The sequence below is a fragment of the Macaca mulatta genome, chromosome 2 (assembly GCF_049350105.2).
Source record: "Macaca mulatta isolate MMU2019108-1 chromosome 2, T2T-MMU8v2.0, whole genome shotgun sequence".
NCBI classification, from domain to species: Eukaryota; Metazoa; Chordata; class Mammalia; order Primates; family Cercopithecidae; genus Macaca; species Macaca mulatta.
The window spans coordinates 158942346-158957236 of NC_133407.1; the positions used below are offsets into that span (position 1 = coordinate 158942346).

The 14891-nt window shown below is 46.1% G+C and overlaps 1 protein-coding gene across 6 annotated transcripts in view; it reads left to right on the plus strand.

Annotated features, from left to right (window-relative positions):
• Window positions 1–14891, plus strand: part of ITGB5 (integrin subunit beta 5) — a 131482-nt gene that overhangs the window by 77866 nt on the left and 38725 nt on the right. For 5 of the 6 annotated variants that reach the window (XM_077990904.1, XM_077990902.1, XM_077990905.1 and 2 more), the window contains 2 exon segments: window positions 242–331; window positions 8825–8959. In XM_077990904.1, the coding sequence (XP_077847030.1) occupies window positions 242–331; window positions 8825–8959 (225 nt within the window). 6 annotated transcript variants of the gene reach the window in all.

Below are 14891 nucleotides of genomic sequence, written 5' to 3' on the forward strand. Positions count from 1 at the left end.
TTGTAAGCCCCTTTCCTATGGATATATAGGGCTGGATATTCCACGGCCTACTGCAACAACTGTTCCTCTGTGCCATTTCTTCTTGCTTTTCCCTGTGGGATATTTTTTAGTTCATGGTGGGAGAAGGTGGCAGGATATGGTGCTAGGAGCCTTTACTGTTCTAGCTCAGTGTAGCAATGCTCACTCTGATGGTTGGCAGGGCAAAATTAACTTATTTCTTCTCTTTACTTTTTTTCCCAAGAATTTTACAGCCCTGATACCTGGAACAACAGTGGAGATTTTAGATGGAGACTCCAAAAATATTATTCAACTCATTATTAATGCATACAATGTAAGTCACCAGTTTCTTCCCCCACTGCCACCTCCCTTCCACCCCCTCCCACTGAGGCCCTGCAGCTGCCACAGGCTCAGGTGGGCAGTTCGCCATGCTGCTCTGCTCCCCCATCCCGTTGAGTTTGGTATCTTCTTCCTGCTTCACTCGGGGTCAGGGTGGAGAAACCCATCCTGCTTGATGAGTCTCCCTCTCACTTCTGCCATCTTGACTCTCATCTGCAGATCTCAGTGAGCCAAGGAGTGGCTCAGACTCAGGCTGGCGGCCTGGGAAGTGCTTAGGTTCTGACACCTCGCGTAGGCAGGCAGTGGTATTCTCCACCTACCCAGTGCCCAGGCTAACCCTGCCACTGTATCCCCTGCATGAGGGAGCAGAGCGTCCACCAGCCACACTGCAAGAAGTGCAAAGCTTGCACACTGAGCTCATCTCACAGTGGCAGGATGGGAATCCCTCAGCCTCATGGACCTCAGCGTAGAGCTGCAGACTAACATGGGAGAATCGACAATCCGTTTTTTTTGTTTTTGTTTTTAATTTTAAAAAATATAGAGAGAGATTGGGGTCTCACTGTGTTGCCCTGGTTAGTCTGATCTTGAACTCCTGGAAGCAGTCCTCATACCTCAGCTTCCCAAAGTGCTGGTTTTACAGGCATGAGCCATCAAGCCTGGCCAAAGAGTCAATGTTTTGCCTACCTACTTAGGATGTGATTGTAATCAAGTCCTTTCAGAGGCTTTGTGAATGGGGCTGTTAAATTCTATGCTATTGTAACATATCATGTGAAGTTGGCCCTAATATAATAAGTGCAAGTTCTTATAGATGTGGTTTAGGTATCACTTTCACATTCCAAGCCACGCATCCACACACTCACCTCCCAAACCTTTGTCTTTCCTACCCTCCTTCCCCTCAATTCGTAACACCCCAGAAGTATTTGACTCAGACCTACCTTCTCTCAGGCAAATGGCAGGCAGAGCTCTTGTGCTGGGAAGTGTGTACCCTCTGCTATCCCTTCCCTTGTGGGTCCCAAGATGGTTGTAGCATCCAGTGCCTACCCACCTGCTCAAGGGGCCAGGTAATTTCTAAACTGGCATTCAGAGTGCCTCTTCCTGTTAAAACTAAGTTATACACAGACTAAGTGTGGCTTAAGTAACATTATTAATCCTAAACTTAGGTAAAATAGTTTTTTCTGGCTAACCTGGGAACCTAAGGAATCAGTGTGGTGTCACACATCTGCGAGAAAAGTCATCTTGCCGTCCCAGCAGTGACTGGTTACAAATGAGTATTTGGAGCTCAGCCTTTCCCAATGTTGGCCTTGTCCACCTGCCGATGTGGCCCTGTTTTGAGTTGCAAAGTACTGCTCAGCTAGGGGGAACCCTGGGGCTTGGGGGTGTGAGCCTTTGTGTCCTAAAGGCAACGTGTCCTAAAGGCTGCCGGGCGGGCAGCAGTGAGGATTTTTGGCTTGTTTTTCTTCCCTTCCTTCCCCCTTCCCCCCGCCCCCCCATCTCCTGTTATAGCCAAGGGTCCTCTTGCTCTCACAGATTCAGATACTCCCAGAACTTCCTGTTGTGAGAAACTGAAGATTTCCTTCTCTCCTACCCCACTGCCCACATACTAACATCCTCTTTTCTGTTCTCTGGCCTTTAGAGCCTCACCAGATCCCATAGGCACTTCAGAACCCAGAGTGCAGTGAGAGGGTTTCCTAATGAACTTTACACTGTAGTGACTTTCAGATTCCACGGTGAGTGATTTGCTTTACACTTCAGGAAAAGGGGGAACACGTAAGCTGGTTATGTGGGCACAATAGGTCTGTTGAAGTGTGACACCCAGAGAGGGGTTGGGATGTGAGCCTGCATGGGAAGGAGGGGCAGGCCTGTGAATGTCACCCTCTTTCCTGGGGTGAGCTGGTGTGAGCTGTGAGCTGCTTGGGTCTTAAACTCTGGATACTGAACTAAGAGAACCAAATCAAGAGCCAGAACCCCTGCCCTGCCACTCTCCCCTTCCGTCTGAGGATGCCAGAGCTGGGCGACCCCACAGGGCAGAAGGGGCACTGCTGCTGGACCCACTTTCACACGCAGGGAGGCCACCGCTTGCCTCCTGCGGAGTCAGGGCCTTTGGGAAGAAATGGCTGAAGAGCAGCTCATCTGGGCTCTGTGGAGTGGGGTGAGGTCCCTCTTTAGGGCTTCTGAGGAGGGGCCACTTGTCAGCATTTCATTGTCAGCCACCTCCTGAATTCAGAGCTCTGGGGCTCCCCAAGATCATTGGCTGGTGAAGGCCCAGGCCCCCTGCTCCTGGCGGCTTTGATATCGGAGGGCATCATGGCGCACAGTTCCATAGACCTGGCTGGGCAGCCTTGCAGCAGCAGGGAAGGCACACTGCTCAGCCAGCTTCTGTGTGACTGGCGGGCTCTGTGTGTCTGTGCTCCTGCTGGGACCACTGAAAACCGGGTAGCAGGAGGCTTTCTTATTGGTTCCCTGCATGGGATCTCATAAGTGCTTAGCCCTGAGCAGGATTTCTCATATATCTACATTCATTTTCTTAGTGGAAATCCAGGGGCCCAGGGTCAAGGAGTGAGAAGGGAAAGCATTCCCTTTGTGGTAGGCAGAGGCCAGGAGAGGAGTGAGGACCCCTCCCTGCTGATGGGGAGTGGGGAGCAGGGATGAGTACAGGGAACAATTGTTCTGGGCTGGAGCTGCTTTTGGAACCTGGAATGAATTCCCAGAGGAACTGTGGGAACCTGGCACTGTCGCTTGACTCTGCGAGTTAAACTAGTTCCTGTAAACAAACATGTGAAATGATGACTTATGAATAAACTTTGAAACTCAGCGCTTTTAAAAATGAGTGATGATGACCAGGCATGGTGGCTCACACTTGTAATTCCGGTGCTTTGGGAGGCCACGCTGGGAGGATCACCTGAGGCCAGGAGTTTGAAACCAGCTTGGTCAACATAGTGACTCCTAGTTTCTACAAAAAATTTTGTAAAAATTAGCTGGGCATGCTACTTGGGAGGCTGGGGCAGGAGGATTGCTTGAGCCCAGGAGTTCAAGGCTGCAGCGAGCTGTGATCGTATCACTGTGCTCCAGCCTGGACAACAGAGTGAGACTCTGTCTCTTTTTTTAAAAAAAAAAAAAAAAAAAAAAAGAAGTAGTGATTATTAGAATACTCTCAACAATAACTATTTAAATCCCGTGGAAAAGAATTATAAAGCCTTATTGACATGTAATTAACATACAGCAAATGGTACTGATTTAAAGTATATAATGAGTGTTGACACAAGTATATACCTGTGAAACCATCGCCACCATAAATATACTGAACATGTCCATTACTCCAAAAAGTGACCCTTGATAATTCCCTTCTTCCACCCCATCCTTCAGGTGAAATTTAAAATATATTTATTAAATATAGAAATGTGAAACTGCAAGATATTTGAAGCAAGTTCAGTTGATCAAAGCCATGTTAGGGGTATGTTGGTTTTCTGTGTTGATTAGAACCTGTGATACTGTGGTATAATAAGATATATATACAGGTCTCTACCCCTAGTTCCTAATATAAAGCCCCTAAAACCTTTGTAGATAAGGACACTAGGAGAATCTTTTGTTATAATATTTGGTCTTTAACGCTGGTTCCTGACACAGAGTTTCCAAGACCATTGTAATTTCCTGGGTAATAAGAACATCTTTTGTTCTAATGAGGTGACTCTCAGGGGCGCTCCTGGACAGCCTCAGGATGGGGGCTGGTTGCCAGGGGAACCAGACATGTGATTAGAGGGTCGGAACTTTCAGCCCCACACCATGACCTCTGGGGAGGTAGAGAGGGGCTGAAGGTTGAGTGGATCACCAGTAGTCAGCGATGTGACCAGTCAGGCCTATGTAACGATACCTTCATGAAAACCCAGAAGGCCTGGATTTGGAGGGCTTTGGGAAAGCTGTGGGACAGGTTCCTGGAGAGTGGCACCAGAGAGGACAGGGAAGTTCTGCACCCTCCTCACACACCTTGCCCTGTTTCTCTTCATCTAGCTGTTCATCTGCAGCCTTTATCTCTTATTAATACATGGGTAAGTGTAAACAGTATTTCCCTGAGTTCTGTGAGCCGTTCTAGCAAACTGATGAAGAAAGGAAGGGGTTCGTGGGAATTTCAGTGTATGGCCAATCCGTTGGAGGTATAGGTGACAGCCTAGTACTTGTGATTGGCATCTGCGGTGGGGGCAGTCTTGTGGGCTGAGCCCTTCACCTGTAGGACCTGACACTATGTCCAGGTGGATAGTGTCAGAATTGTGCTGAATTAGAAGATAACCAACTGGTGTCCAGTAGAGAACTGCATGGTGTGTGGGGGAAACTCCTCACATCTGGTGTCAGAAGTGTTGTGTTGAGTGGTGTGTGAGCATAGAGTAGGAAGAACAGTTTGGGTTTTTCCTTCCAAGTACTCATCTTACTTGCTGCTGTCCTGGCCAATGGGAAGGGCTGGGCTGGGATTCAAGCTCCTTGCACTTGGACTTTTCCCAACTTTGAGCCCCAGCACGGGGGCCCTGGTGCATGTGGGGTGTGCCAGGGCAGCAGGAGAGGCTTTCGTCAGCTCTGCTCTCCTTTCACCTGCTCCGCACCCGGCCAGAATCCAGTCACAGCTCTCTCTGGACCGCTTCTGTTTCTGTCACCTCACCGTCCGAGTGGTTTGTGTTGGATTTCATGAGTCATGCAACACATGACTAAGTGTGGGTGTTGGCTTTTACCTCCCCTAGAGTGCTGGCAGACCATCTGTGGGGACATTCTGAGCAGATTTGGGTTGGAACATATGTAACAGATGCAATGGCTGTGGTATTTGGCCAGGCTGAGGAGGGAGCAGAATGGAAAGGGTATGTTTAATTTCATGTCTTGTAGAGTCAACTCTGGTGTACACATCTCTCAGAGTGTGAAATCTTCAACTTGGATTTATGCATTTTTTCTTGCTATGCCAAATTCTTCACTGTGAGAGGTCTTCCCAAGGGAGTTTGGCAATGTGGTGCTTTGCTCTGTAATACGTGCTGGTGAGAGAATCCCTTCCAGAGCTCAGCCATGGAGCCCTGGGTCCACACGTGCAGAACAGAAGCCCTGGGTCCACACGTGCAGAGGGGACTGGCCTCATGTTGCACCCAGGAAGGCCTCTTTTCAGTGTGGGAGTGAGCAGAATAAGCTGGAAAGCACTGGAGCTGCATGTGGACGGTGACATCAGAATCTGTGGTGTATTTTTTTCCTAGCAGAGCACATGTTTCTCTTTTTGTTGTTGCCATAAAGTCTGCTCCCACCCACTCCACAGCTGGCCCGACTTAAAGCAATTGCAGATGTGACCTAACCTGACTGAGTATTTAATAGCCTTTAAACTTCTGACATTCCCAACATCGTCTTGTTTCCTACTGGAGAAGTAAGGAGTGCACCTTGAGGGGCGAATCTGGTAGGAGTTAATGAAATTTTAGGAGTCACACATAAAAGTCTTCATGCGTAAGAACTGCACTTTGACCCTCTACTATATTTTATACTCCATTCGTTCATTTTTTCAACAGATATATACTAACAGCCTAATGTGTGGCAGGGATCGTGCTGCACCTTGGAAATAAAATAGTGAGCAAAACACAGTCCTACCCTTCAGCACTCATAGTTTTGGGAGTAGAGACCCTTACAACCGGGATACAACCTGACAATCTCTTTCCAAAGTCACAGAGCCAAATTCCTTTTTATTTTTTTATTTTTGTTTTTTACCTTTTCTGTGGACAGAGAGCCAATTTCCAAAGAAAGAAGTGCCTATCAGGTGTGGGGATTAGAAAGAGCCCTGGGTGAGTGGAGAAGGCCTGCACCCGGTCCTGTGCAGCAGAGTCGTCCCAGGCCACCTTTTCCTTGCCCTGACTTCCAGCTTCCATACACGAGAGGTTTGGGCTGCATCATCTCCACGGTTCCTGCTGCCTGAAATGTCTTAAGAGTTTCTGATTCCAGAGACTCTGTGGGTAGCAGGAATAATACAAACTTCACATCAAAACATGGGGCCTATGGCCTGAGTAGAACCTAAGAGTCCATTTCCATCTAATTCTTAGTTGCTGACTCACAGAGTAGGAGTCCAAGTCCCTCTTGTTTTTTCCCGGATCCTCTCCCAGATCCTCCCTTGGGGCTTTCAAGTGGCAGCTTGGGCAGACCTTGCTGGGGAGCGCTGGTGCTTCCTTCCAAAGTTTTATTTGTGAACCACAGGGCCCCCATATTTCAAGTGATCATTCCCAAGTAATTTTTTACATGCCTTCACTCTTCAGCTCTTTTACGATACTGTTTTATCTCATCCGCATACTTATTCACAGTTATAAATTTATTTTTTAATATTTGTCTTAAGAAATATTTTCATCTACTTGGCCTGAGACCTTAGCATAGCTGCTAAAACATTCATCTGTCTACCCGTCCATGTGTTTATTTATTCCACAACAGATTGTACTAAGTCCCAGAGAGATCTATGATACAGCCCTTGGACTTCACAACATGGTAGGGAAGACAGATCTGTAAATAACTAATCACAGGCAGCAGCTGAGTGCGGTGTGTATTGAGTGGCGCTTTTGTGACCCTTGGCCAGGTAAGGCTGGCGAGTTGCAAAGGGAAGTGGATTTAAGACGGATCGTATTTTTAGAGTTGTAGAAGCACTTAGATAATTTGTTGCAAAGAGAGAGACTTTTTTTTTGCAGAAAGTATTTTCAACAAGCTGTTAATTTGCTGGAAAACTGCATATTTCACTTATTCAACTTTAGCACTATATGCTCAGCAAAAAAGAGAAAGAAAAGAAAACCCACAAGAGCAAGAGGCAAGTCTGTCTGCTGTTCTGTCCAACTGCCACGCTCCCTAGAGTGCACCCGAGAAGGGAGAGGGAATCTGCAGGGCTGTCTGCGGATGTTGGGGTCCTTGTCTCTCATATGGGTGCATCTTGCTGTACTGTGTGTTGAGTGTATAAACAGACAGTTGTTTTAAATTTTCTGGTAAAATATGACCTCTGAATAAAAGCTACTTACTTCATTTGGCCTCAGTCTCCAAAGTGGCATCTTCCTTAGAGATTTTCAAGGAAATTATTATTATTATTAATTATTATTATTTTTTAAGAAACAGTCTCACTCTGTCACCCAGGCTGGAGTGCACTGGCATGATCATAGCTCATTGCAGCCTTGAACTCCTGGGCTCAAGCAATCTTCCTGCCTCAGCCCCCTGAGTAGCTACAGGCATGTGTCACAAGGACAATTTTTTAAACGAATAGACATATGGAAAATTTCACAAACTTTTCACAAATTAAATAAACCTGAGTATCCAGCACCCAGGTCAAACACACAGAACATTAGCAAGGCCTAGAAGTCCCTATTCTGCCCTCTTCCATCACAATCCCTCAAGGGCAACCATTAATTTTGCCTGTTTTTGAATTTCATATAAATAGAGTTATACAATATATATGCCTTTGTCTCTGCCTTCTTTCTAGTAATGTTATATTTGTCAGATTTATCCATATTATTACATGTAGTCATATTTTATTTCTCATTACTGTATGTTATTCCACTGTATGAACATACTACAATTTTAAAAAATCCATTCTACTATTGATAGTAGAATTTCCTGTTTCTAGCTATTACAACAGTATTGCTGTAAACATTCTTGTCCGTGTCTTTTTGGTGACGCATACACTTCTGTTGGGTATAATCCTGGGTGAATGCTAGGTCTGAGGTTGGCCTAAGCTTTAGTAGATATAGCCCAATGGCTTTCTATAGGGTTGCACCAATTTTCACTCCCACCAGCAGGGTTGGGGAGCCACAGTTGCTCTACATCCTTTCCAACAGTTGATGTTCTTAGTCTTTATTTTTTTCTGTTCTGATAGGTAATTTTGACTTGATTTTTGTTTGATTCACTGGCTTAAGGATGTAATCCACACATAATGTTGGATTCTCTCATTATGTAGTTTCAAACTCAGGCATATGGACCTCATCTGATGGGGATAGGTATGGATGTGAATGATATGGTGGATTCCTGGAGAAAGTGCCTGCTGAGCTGATTTGAAGGATGATAAGGAGCCAGCCAGGAGGAGTAAGGAGAGGAGCCGTTGTGCAAAAGATCATTACCCTGGGTACACGGAAAGGCTCAAAGCCTGGCGTGCACACTCCAAGACTGAGGAACTGCATGTCTGAAGCCAAGTGTGGGGATGAGAGGTGGCTCTGGAGAAGCAAGCAGGGGATGGGGCATAACCCGTTTGAAGCAGATAATATCATATGGCAGGTCGACCATTATCAACTTCTCCAAACTCACAGAGGGAGACCTCAGGCTGAGTCTAGCAAGATGTTGTGTGAGTGCAGAGGGAAGGGAAAGGATGAGGGAGGGCCAGGGAACCAAGCTCACTGGCTCTTCCCTTGGCTTGGGATTCCTGAGTTAGAGGAAACCACGTGGGCCTCAGAAAACCAGTGTGGGAGCACCTCAGCCACAGCCTTTATTAAATGGTTGGGCTTCATTTTCTCTCTCCGTTCAGAGTATCCGGTCTAAAGTGGAGCTGTCAGTCTGGGATCAGCCTGAAGATCTTAATCTCTTCTTTACTGCTACCTGCCAAGATGGGGTATCCTACCCTGGTCAGAGGAAGTGTGAGGGCCTGAAGATTGGGGACACGGTAAGTCTCACCCCAAGTTTGTATGAACTCTTACTAGCATTGGTCATCAGTCTTTGGGTTCTAATAACTTTTGTGACTTATTAGAGTCCTTTCAGAATTTATATTCTGTTTTCCAATTCAGCATCCCAGAGGAGTCTCCTAAGCCTGTTTTGCATGATGTGTTCAGAGTCTCAGGTGAACTTGTTAAAGAGCCCAGTCAATAGGCAGCCCTCAGCACATTGCTACCTGAGGCTTTCTCGGGTTGGCATTGTGACTTTGGTGTTTTAAACCATTATCCTCTTAGCTTGACACAGTTGTAATCAGGAGGAAGAGTACAGGTGGGAATCCAGGAGACCTGGCCTTCATTCCCAGTCTTCTGCAAATAGCTGTGTTCCTTGGATAATCTGACCGTCACTTTTCCTTTCTGTGAAATGTAAAGAAAGCCACTCCCCCCATTCTGTTTGGTGAAATAGAATGGATGACTCTACAGGAATGGAGGACACAGATGCCTTGTCCAGATTAAGTTTATTCAAATGATGTATGAAGATGTATGCCTGTGCACTAAACCAAGGACTTGGGTGAGGGAGCAGGGAGGAGGACATGTGGGCAACAAGAACACAGACACAGACACGGGCACAGAGGCCAGTGAGTGGTGATGGACAGCTAGCCACACATCTTCTGGGGGTCCTGCTGCTGGAAGCAGGTCATCAGCTCCATTCCTGACTTGCTTTGTTGATAGGTCCAGTGCTCAGTAAACAGAAGACCAGTGAGGGATAATTCTCTTCCACACTTAAAAGAATCTAGTTAGAAACAGAAAAACTATAGAGACCTTACAAATAGATGGCTATATTCTCTTGGCATTCATAGCACTCATGACGGCCAAGGCGGATATAAGCTGACTCATCCCCTGGCTTCAGGGAAAGAACTTGCGGAGACAGGGACAGTCTCGTGGCTGGTAGCAGTGGTCTCCTCGGGCTTCTCCACATTCCACTGTAGATCCTTTCCCATCCCCGTCTTCACACTTGTCCCTCACCCACTTCACAACACACAAACATATCTCTTACCCTTCCCAAATCTTACTGCAGTGCCTCGCTCCCCCAAATAAAGGGACAGTTCAAAATATCATATGGAAGTTGAGAAAATGAAAGCCTCTCATGACTGGCTAGCAAGGCCTTTTCTAAGACATGTTGTTTCCAAGTTTATTTTGCTTTTAACAAGCTTGAAAGAAGGCCTAATCAAGCTGTCAGATGATAAGTCATTACAAATGATTATTATTGATTGATTGATTGATTTGGAGACAGAGTCTTGCTCTGTCACCCAGGCTGGAGTGCCATGGCATGATCTCAGCTCACTGCAACCTCTGCCTCCAGATTCAAACGATTCTCATGCCTCAGCCTCCCAAGTAGCTGGGATTATAGGCATGCACCACCACACCTGGCTAATTTATGTATTAGTAGAGACGGAGTTTCACCGTGTTGCTCAGTCTGGTCTCGAACTTCTGGACTCAAGGGATCCTTCCACCACAGCCTCCCAAAGTGCTGGCATTGTAGGTGTGAGCCACCGCAGCTGCCCACAAATGATTATTTATGGCTTTTAACTCAGAAGACATTCGTAGAACAAGGTGACATTGCTGTTAAAAAACTCCTGTTCCCATCTTTCTATTAATGTGAACTTTTTTGTGTTTAAATCTCTACAAGTGAAAAACAGAAATATAATTGATGTGAATCCGTCTTGTTTAGCAATAATTAATATTATTTTACATTGGGGGAAAGCCTTATCTCATTAAAGAGGTACTTCCAATAACATTTTACTGTTTATTTTTAATAATTGTAGGAAGTTGCAATGTATTTATGTTATTTTCATGCATTATAATGATTACTCAATCCAGATGATTAAAAAAACAAAACAAAACACTAATGCTTTACAGTTACAGGACAGGGTTTAAAGAGATAGTTATAAAAAATGAAATGAGGCCGGGCGCGGTGGCTCACGCCTGTAATCCCAGCACTTTGGGAGGCCGAGGCGGGCAGATCATGAGGTCAGGAGATCAAGACCATCCTGGCTAACAAGGTGAAACCCCGTCTCTACTAAAAAATACAAAAAAAATTAGCCAGGCATGATGGCGGGCGCCTGTAGTCCCAGCTACTCAGGAAGCTGAGTCAGGAGAATGGCGTGAACCCTGAAGGTGGAGCTTGCAGTGACAGGGCGAGACTCTGTCTCAAAAAAAAAAAAAGAAATGAGGCAGAAATAGCCAAAAATCCCCAACAACATGTAAGTGAATTCTATAGATCTGTGGGTAGAATGTTTGGTGCACCATGTCAGGAAAGCTGAAGGATAAAGTGGGAAATATACCCAAACAAGGAACCCTTTACTTGGAGAAATAGGTATGATGGAAAAGAGAAGGGAGGGGGATGGACTCTCTAATCTAGCATACACCAGGTTTCAGGAAGGCTCTTGACAATTTCTTTTTTTTTTTTTTTTTTTTTTTCTTCTTTTTTTTTTTTTTTTTTTTTTTGAGAGGGAGTCTGGCTCTGTCGCCCAGGCTGGAGTGCAGTGGCCAGATCTCAGCTCACTGCAAGCTCCACCTCCCGGGTTTACGCCATTCTCCTGCCTCAGCCTCCCAAGTAGCTGGGACTACAGGCGCCCGCCACCTCGCCCGGCTAGTTTTTTTTTTTTTTTTTTTGTATTTTTTAGTAGAGATGGGGTTTCACCGTGTTAGCCAGGATGGTCTTGATCTCCTGACCTCGTGATCCGCCCGTCTCGGCCTCCCAAAGTGCTGGGATTACAGGCTTGAGCCACCGTGCCCGGCGGCTCTTGACAATTTCTAATGACATCCTTATAAATAAGGCAAATATTTAATAGTATGAGTTGACAACAGCACAGTCATGCGGATTTGTGGCTGGGTGAACATGCTGTCTCAGAGTGTTGATAATGCAGCCAGTGGGAGGACTTGACTGAGGTTCCAATGTCTTCTGTCTGTTGTGTTTATCATTGGCTTGGGTTGAACTCATAGGAGACCTGCTTATCAAATGTGGGAAGGCCGCAGAGCTGGAGAAAACAGCTTATGTTATAAAGCAGGAAAACCAAGATTTAAAAATATTTTTCAAAATTGAGATGGATTGAAATCATGAAGATTAATGTCTTACATTTTAGTTCAGAATATAACTAGGATATAGGAAACTTGGTTTGATAGTAAAAGAAAAACATCTGGCCGATTATAATGGCTCAAAGGCTCAATGCAGATAAACAGTGATTAAAAAAAAAAAGTCCGCCAGGCGCAGTGACTCATGCCTGTAATCTCAATACTTTGGGAGGTCAAGGCGGGAGGATCACTTGAAGCCAGGAGTTTAAAACCAGCCTGGACAATAAAATGAGACCCCCATCTCTACAGAAAATAAACTAGCCAGGCATGGTAGTGCACACCTGTGGTCCCAGCTACTCAGGAGGCTGAGGCAGGAGGATGGCTTAAGCCTAAGAGTTCAAGGCAGCAGTGAGCTGTGATCACACCACTGTATTCTAGCATAGATAACAGAGTGAGACCCCGTCTCTTAAAAAAAGAAAATTAATGGCTGGGCACAGTGGCTCACTCCTATGATCCCAGCATTTTGGGAGGCCAAGGCTTGTTGATTGCTTGAGCTCAGGAGTTTGAGACCAGCCTGGGCAACATGGCAAAACCCAGTCTCTCCCCACAATACAAAAATCAGCTGGGCATGGTGGGGAGCACCTGTGGTCCCACCTACTTGAAAAGCTGAGGTGGGAGGATCGCTGGAGCACGGGAAGTTGAGGCTGCAGTGAGTCATGACTGGGACACTGCACTCCAGCCTTGGTGACAGAGTGAGACCCTGTCTCAAATAAATAAAGATAAATAAATAGCAGGGTGGGCACAGTGGCTCATGCCTGTAATCCCAGCACTTTTGGAGGCTGAGGCAGGTAGATCACCCGAGGTTAGGGGTTCGAGACCAGCCTGGCCAACATGGTGAAACCCTGTCTCTACTAAAAATACAAAAATTAGCCGGCGTGGTGATGTGCGCCTATACTCCCAGCTACTCGGGAGGCTGAGGCAAGAGAATCGCTTGAACCTGGGAGGCAGAGGTTGCAGTGAGCCCAGATCACACCACCACACTCCAGCCTGGGTATCAGAGTAAAACTCCTTCTCAAAAAAAAAAAAATAAAAAATAAATAAATAAATAAATAAAAAGTAATGCCAGTTGAAGCTGTATTTAATAGAGATATTTTGAAACCTCACACTTGGAGTTCTATATTCAGTTATTTATTTTTATTTATTTATTTATTATTTTTAGCTTTAGAGACAGGGTCTTACTCTGGTTCCCAGGCTGCAGTACAGTGGCTTGATCATAGTGCACTGTAACCTCCAACTCCAAGGCTCAGGCAATCCTCCTGCCTCAGCCTCCCAAGTAGCTGGGACCACGGACCTGCACCTCCATGCCCAGCTAATTTCTTTGTGGGTTTGTTGTTGTTGTTGCTGTTTTTGTAGAAACAGAGTCTCGCTATGTTGCCCAGAATCGTTTTGAACTCCTGGCCTCAAGTGATCCTCCTGCCTTGACCTCCCAAAGTACTGGGACTATAGGCATGAGCCACTGTGCCCAGCCCAGTTCTTTTTGAAAAAGAAAAGTGACAAGCAACTATCATGATGTATTGTTTAGAAGCTAGGAAGGTCAAAGGAACTAATGTTTGTTGATAGTATGATTGTAAAGTCAGAACTCTTTTCAGATGCAAAAAAAACTGAAGCCAATTTATGCTGCCCAAAGTGAAAAGGAGAAAGTCATTCTAAATATATTGGGGTTCCTCATGGAAAGCAGGAATACAGTTAGTCTTGGGAAGGACCAGAAATAATCTAGACAATGAGCAGTCTGTGGTCACTAATTCTCTGGAAGGAAGGCATTGTTATTCATGCTGACAGATGGGGAAGACTGAGGCACGAAGCATACAGGTACATAGCCTGTAAGTGTCGATGTGAAAATTCAAAGCCAGGGCTTTCTGTTCTGAAGCCAGCTCCCTCACCACCTTTATCCGGCTTCTTGGTGCCCACAATTCTATTCTACCAAACCTATTTCAAAGGACTCTACCAGCACAAAGTACGATCCTGAGGAACAGGAGCCTCCACGGGAGAGTGCTGCTGACTGAGCCCCCCTGCACCATGTGGGGAGCCCAGCACTTGCGCACTGCTGACAGGCAGCCTGGGATTTGAGGATCAGCGTGACCTGCCCCAGCTCCCCCAGCTAAGAGGCAGTGAACTCACAAGCCAAACCAAGGTTGTTCCCCCTCCACAGCAGGTCATCTCGCTTATCACTGTCTCCCCATTACAGAGCAAACTATATTTGTTTGCATGGAATGGGGATATCCAATGTGCCCTGTCCAACGTGCCCCTTACTGTGGTGGGGGCATTACTGTTGCTGTCTGCCTCTTACAGCAGCTTTGTAAGGGAGCTTTTCCTTCCCCATTTTATGTATGAAAAACTAAGACTCAAAGTGGGGCCTGAGAAGTGTGCCAGAAGCCTCAAGCATCGGGAGCCAAGTTGGGGGCTGCTTCTGAGGCCACAGGGCATGTGTTTGCCCTATGCCTCACACACTTTGGGAGTAACAGCTTCTAGGAAGCATACAGTGGTGTCATGGCCACTTATGGATGGACACTCCAGCGTACAGATTTTCATTTTTACTGGGATACCTCAGAAAAATGGGGAAATTGTCCAGAACTTGAAAAAGATTTTACATGATTTTGCAAATGCTCTGAAAATCTCAGATGTATTGAAGTAGTTTTTAGAGCATTCGAAGTGACACTAAAGAAGAGGGGAACTTCTGCTCAGGCCGGCACCTTTGACAGCTCTCCCTGTGGGATTGGATGGGCCGCAGCCCTGTGGGAACCGCAGGGGCCCTAGGCGACTGACCCGAGCTGGCCCTTTGTTTCTACTCACTGTCCCAGTGTTGTTGTCTTG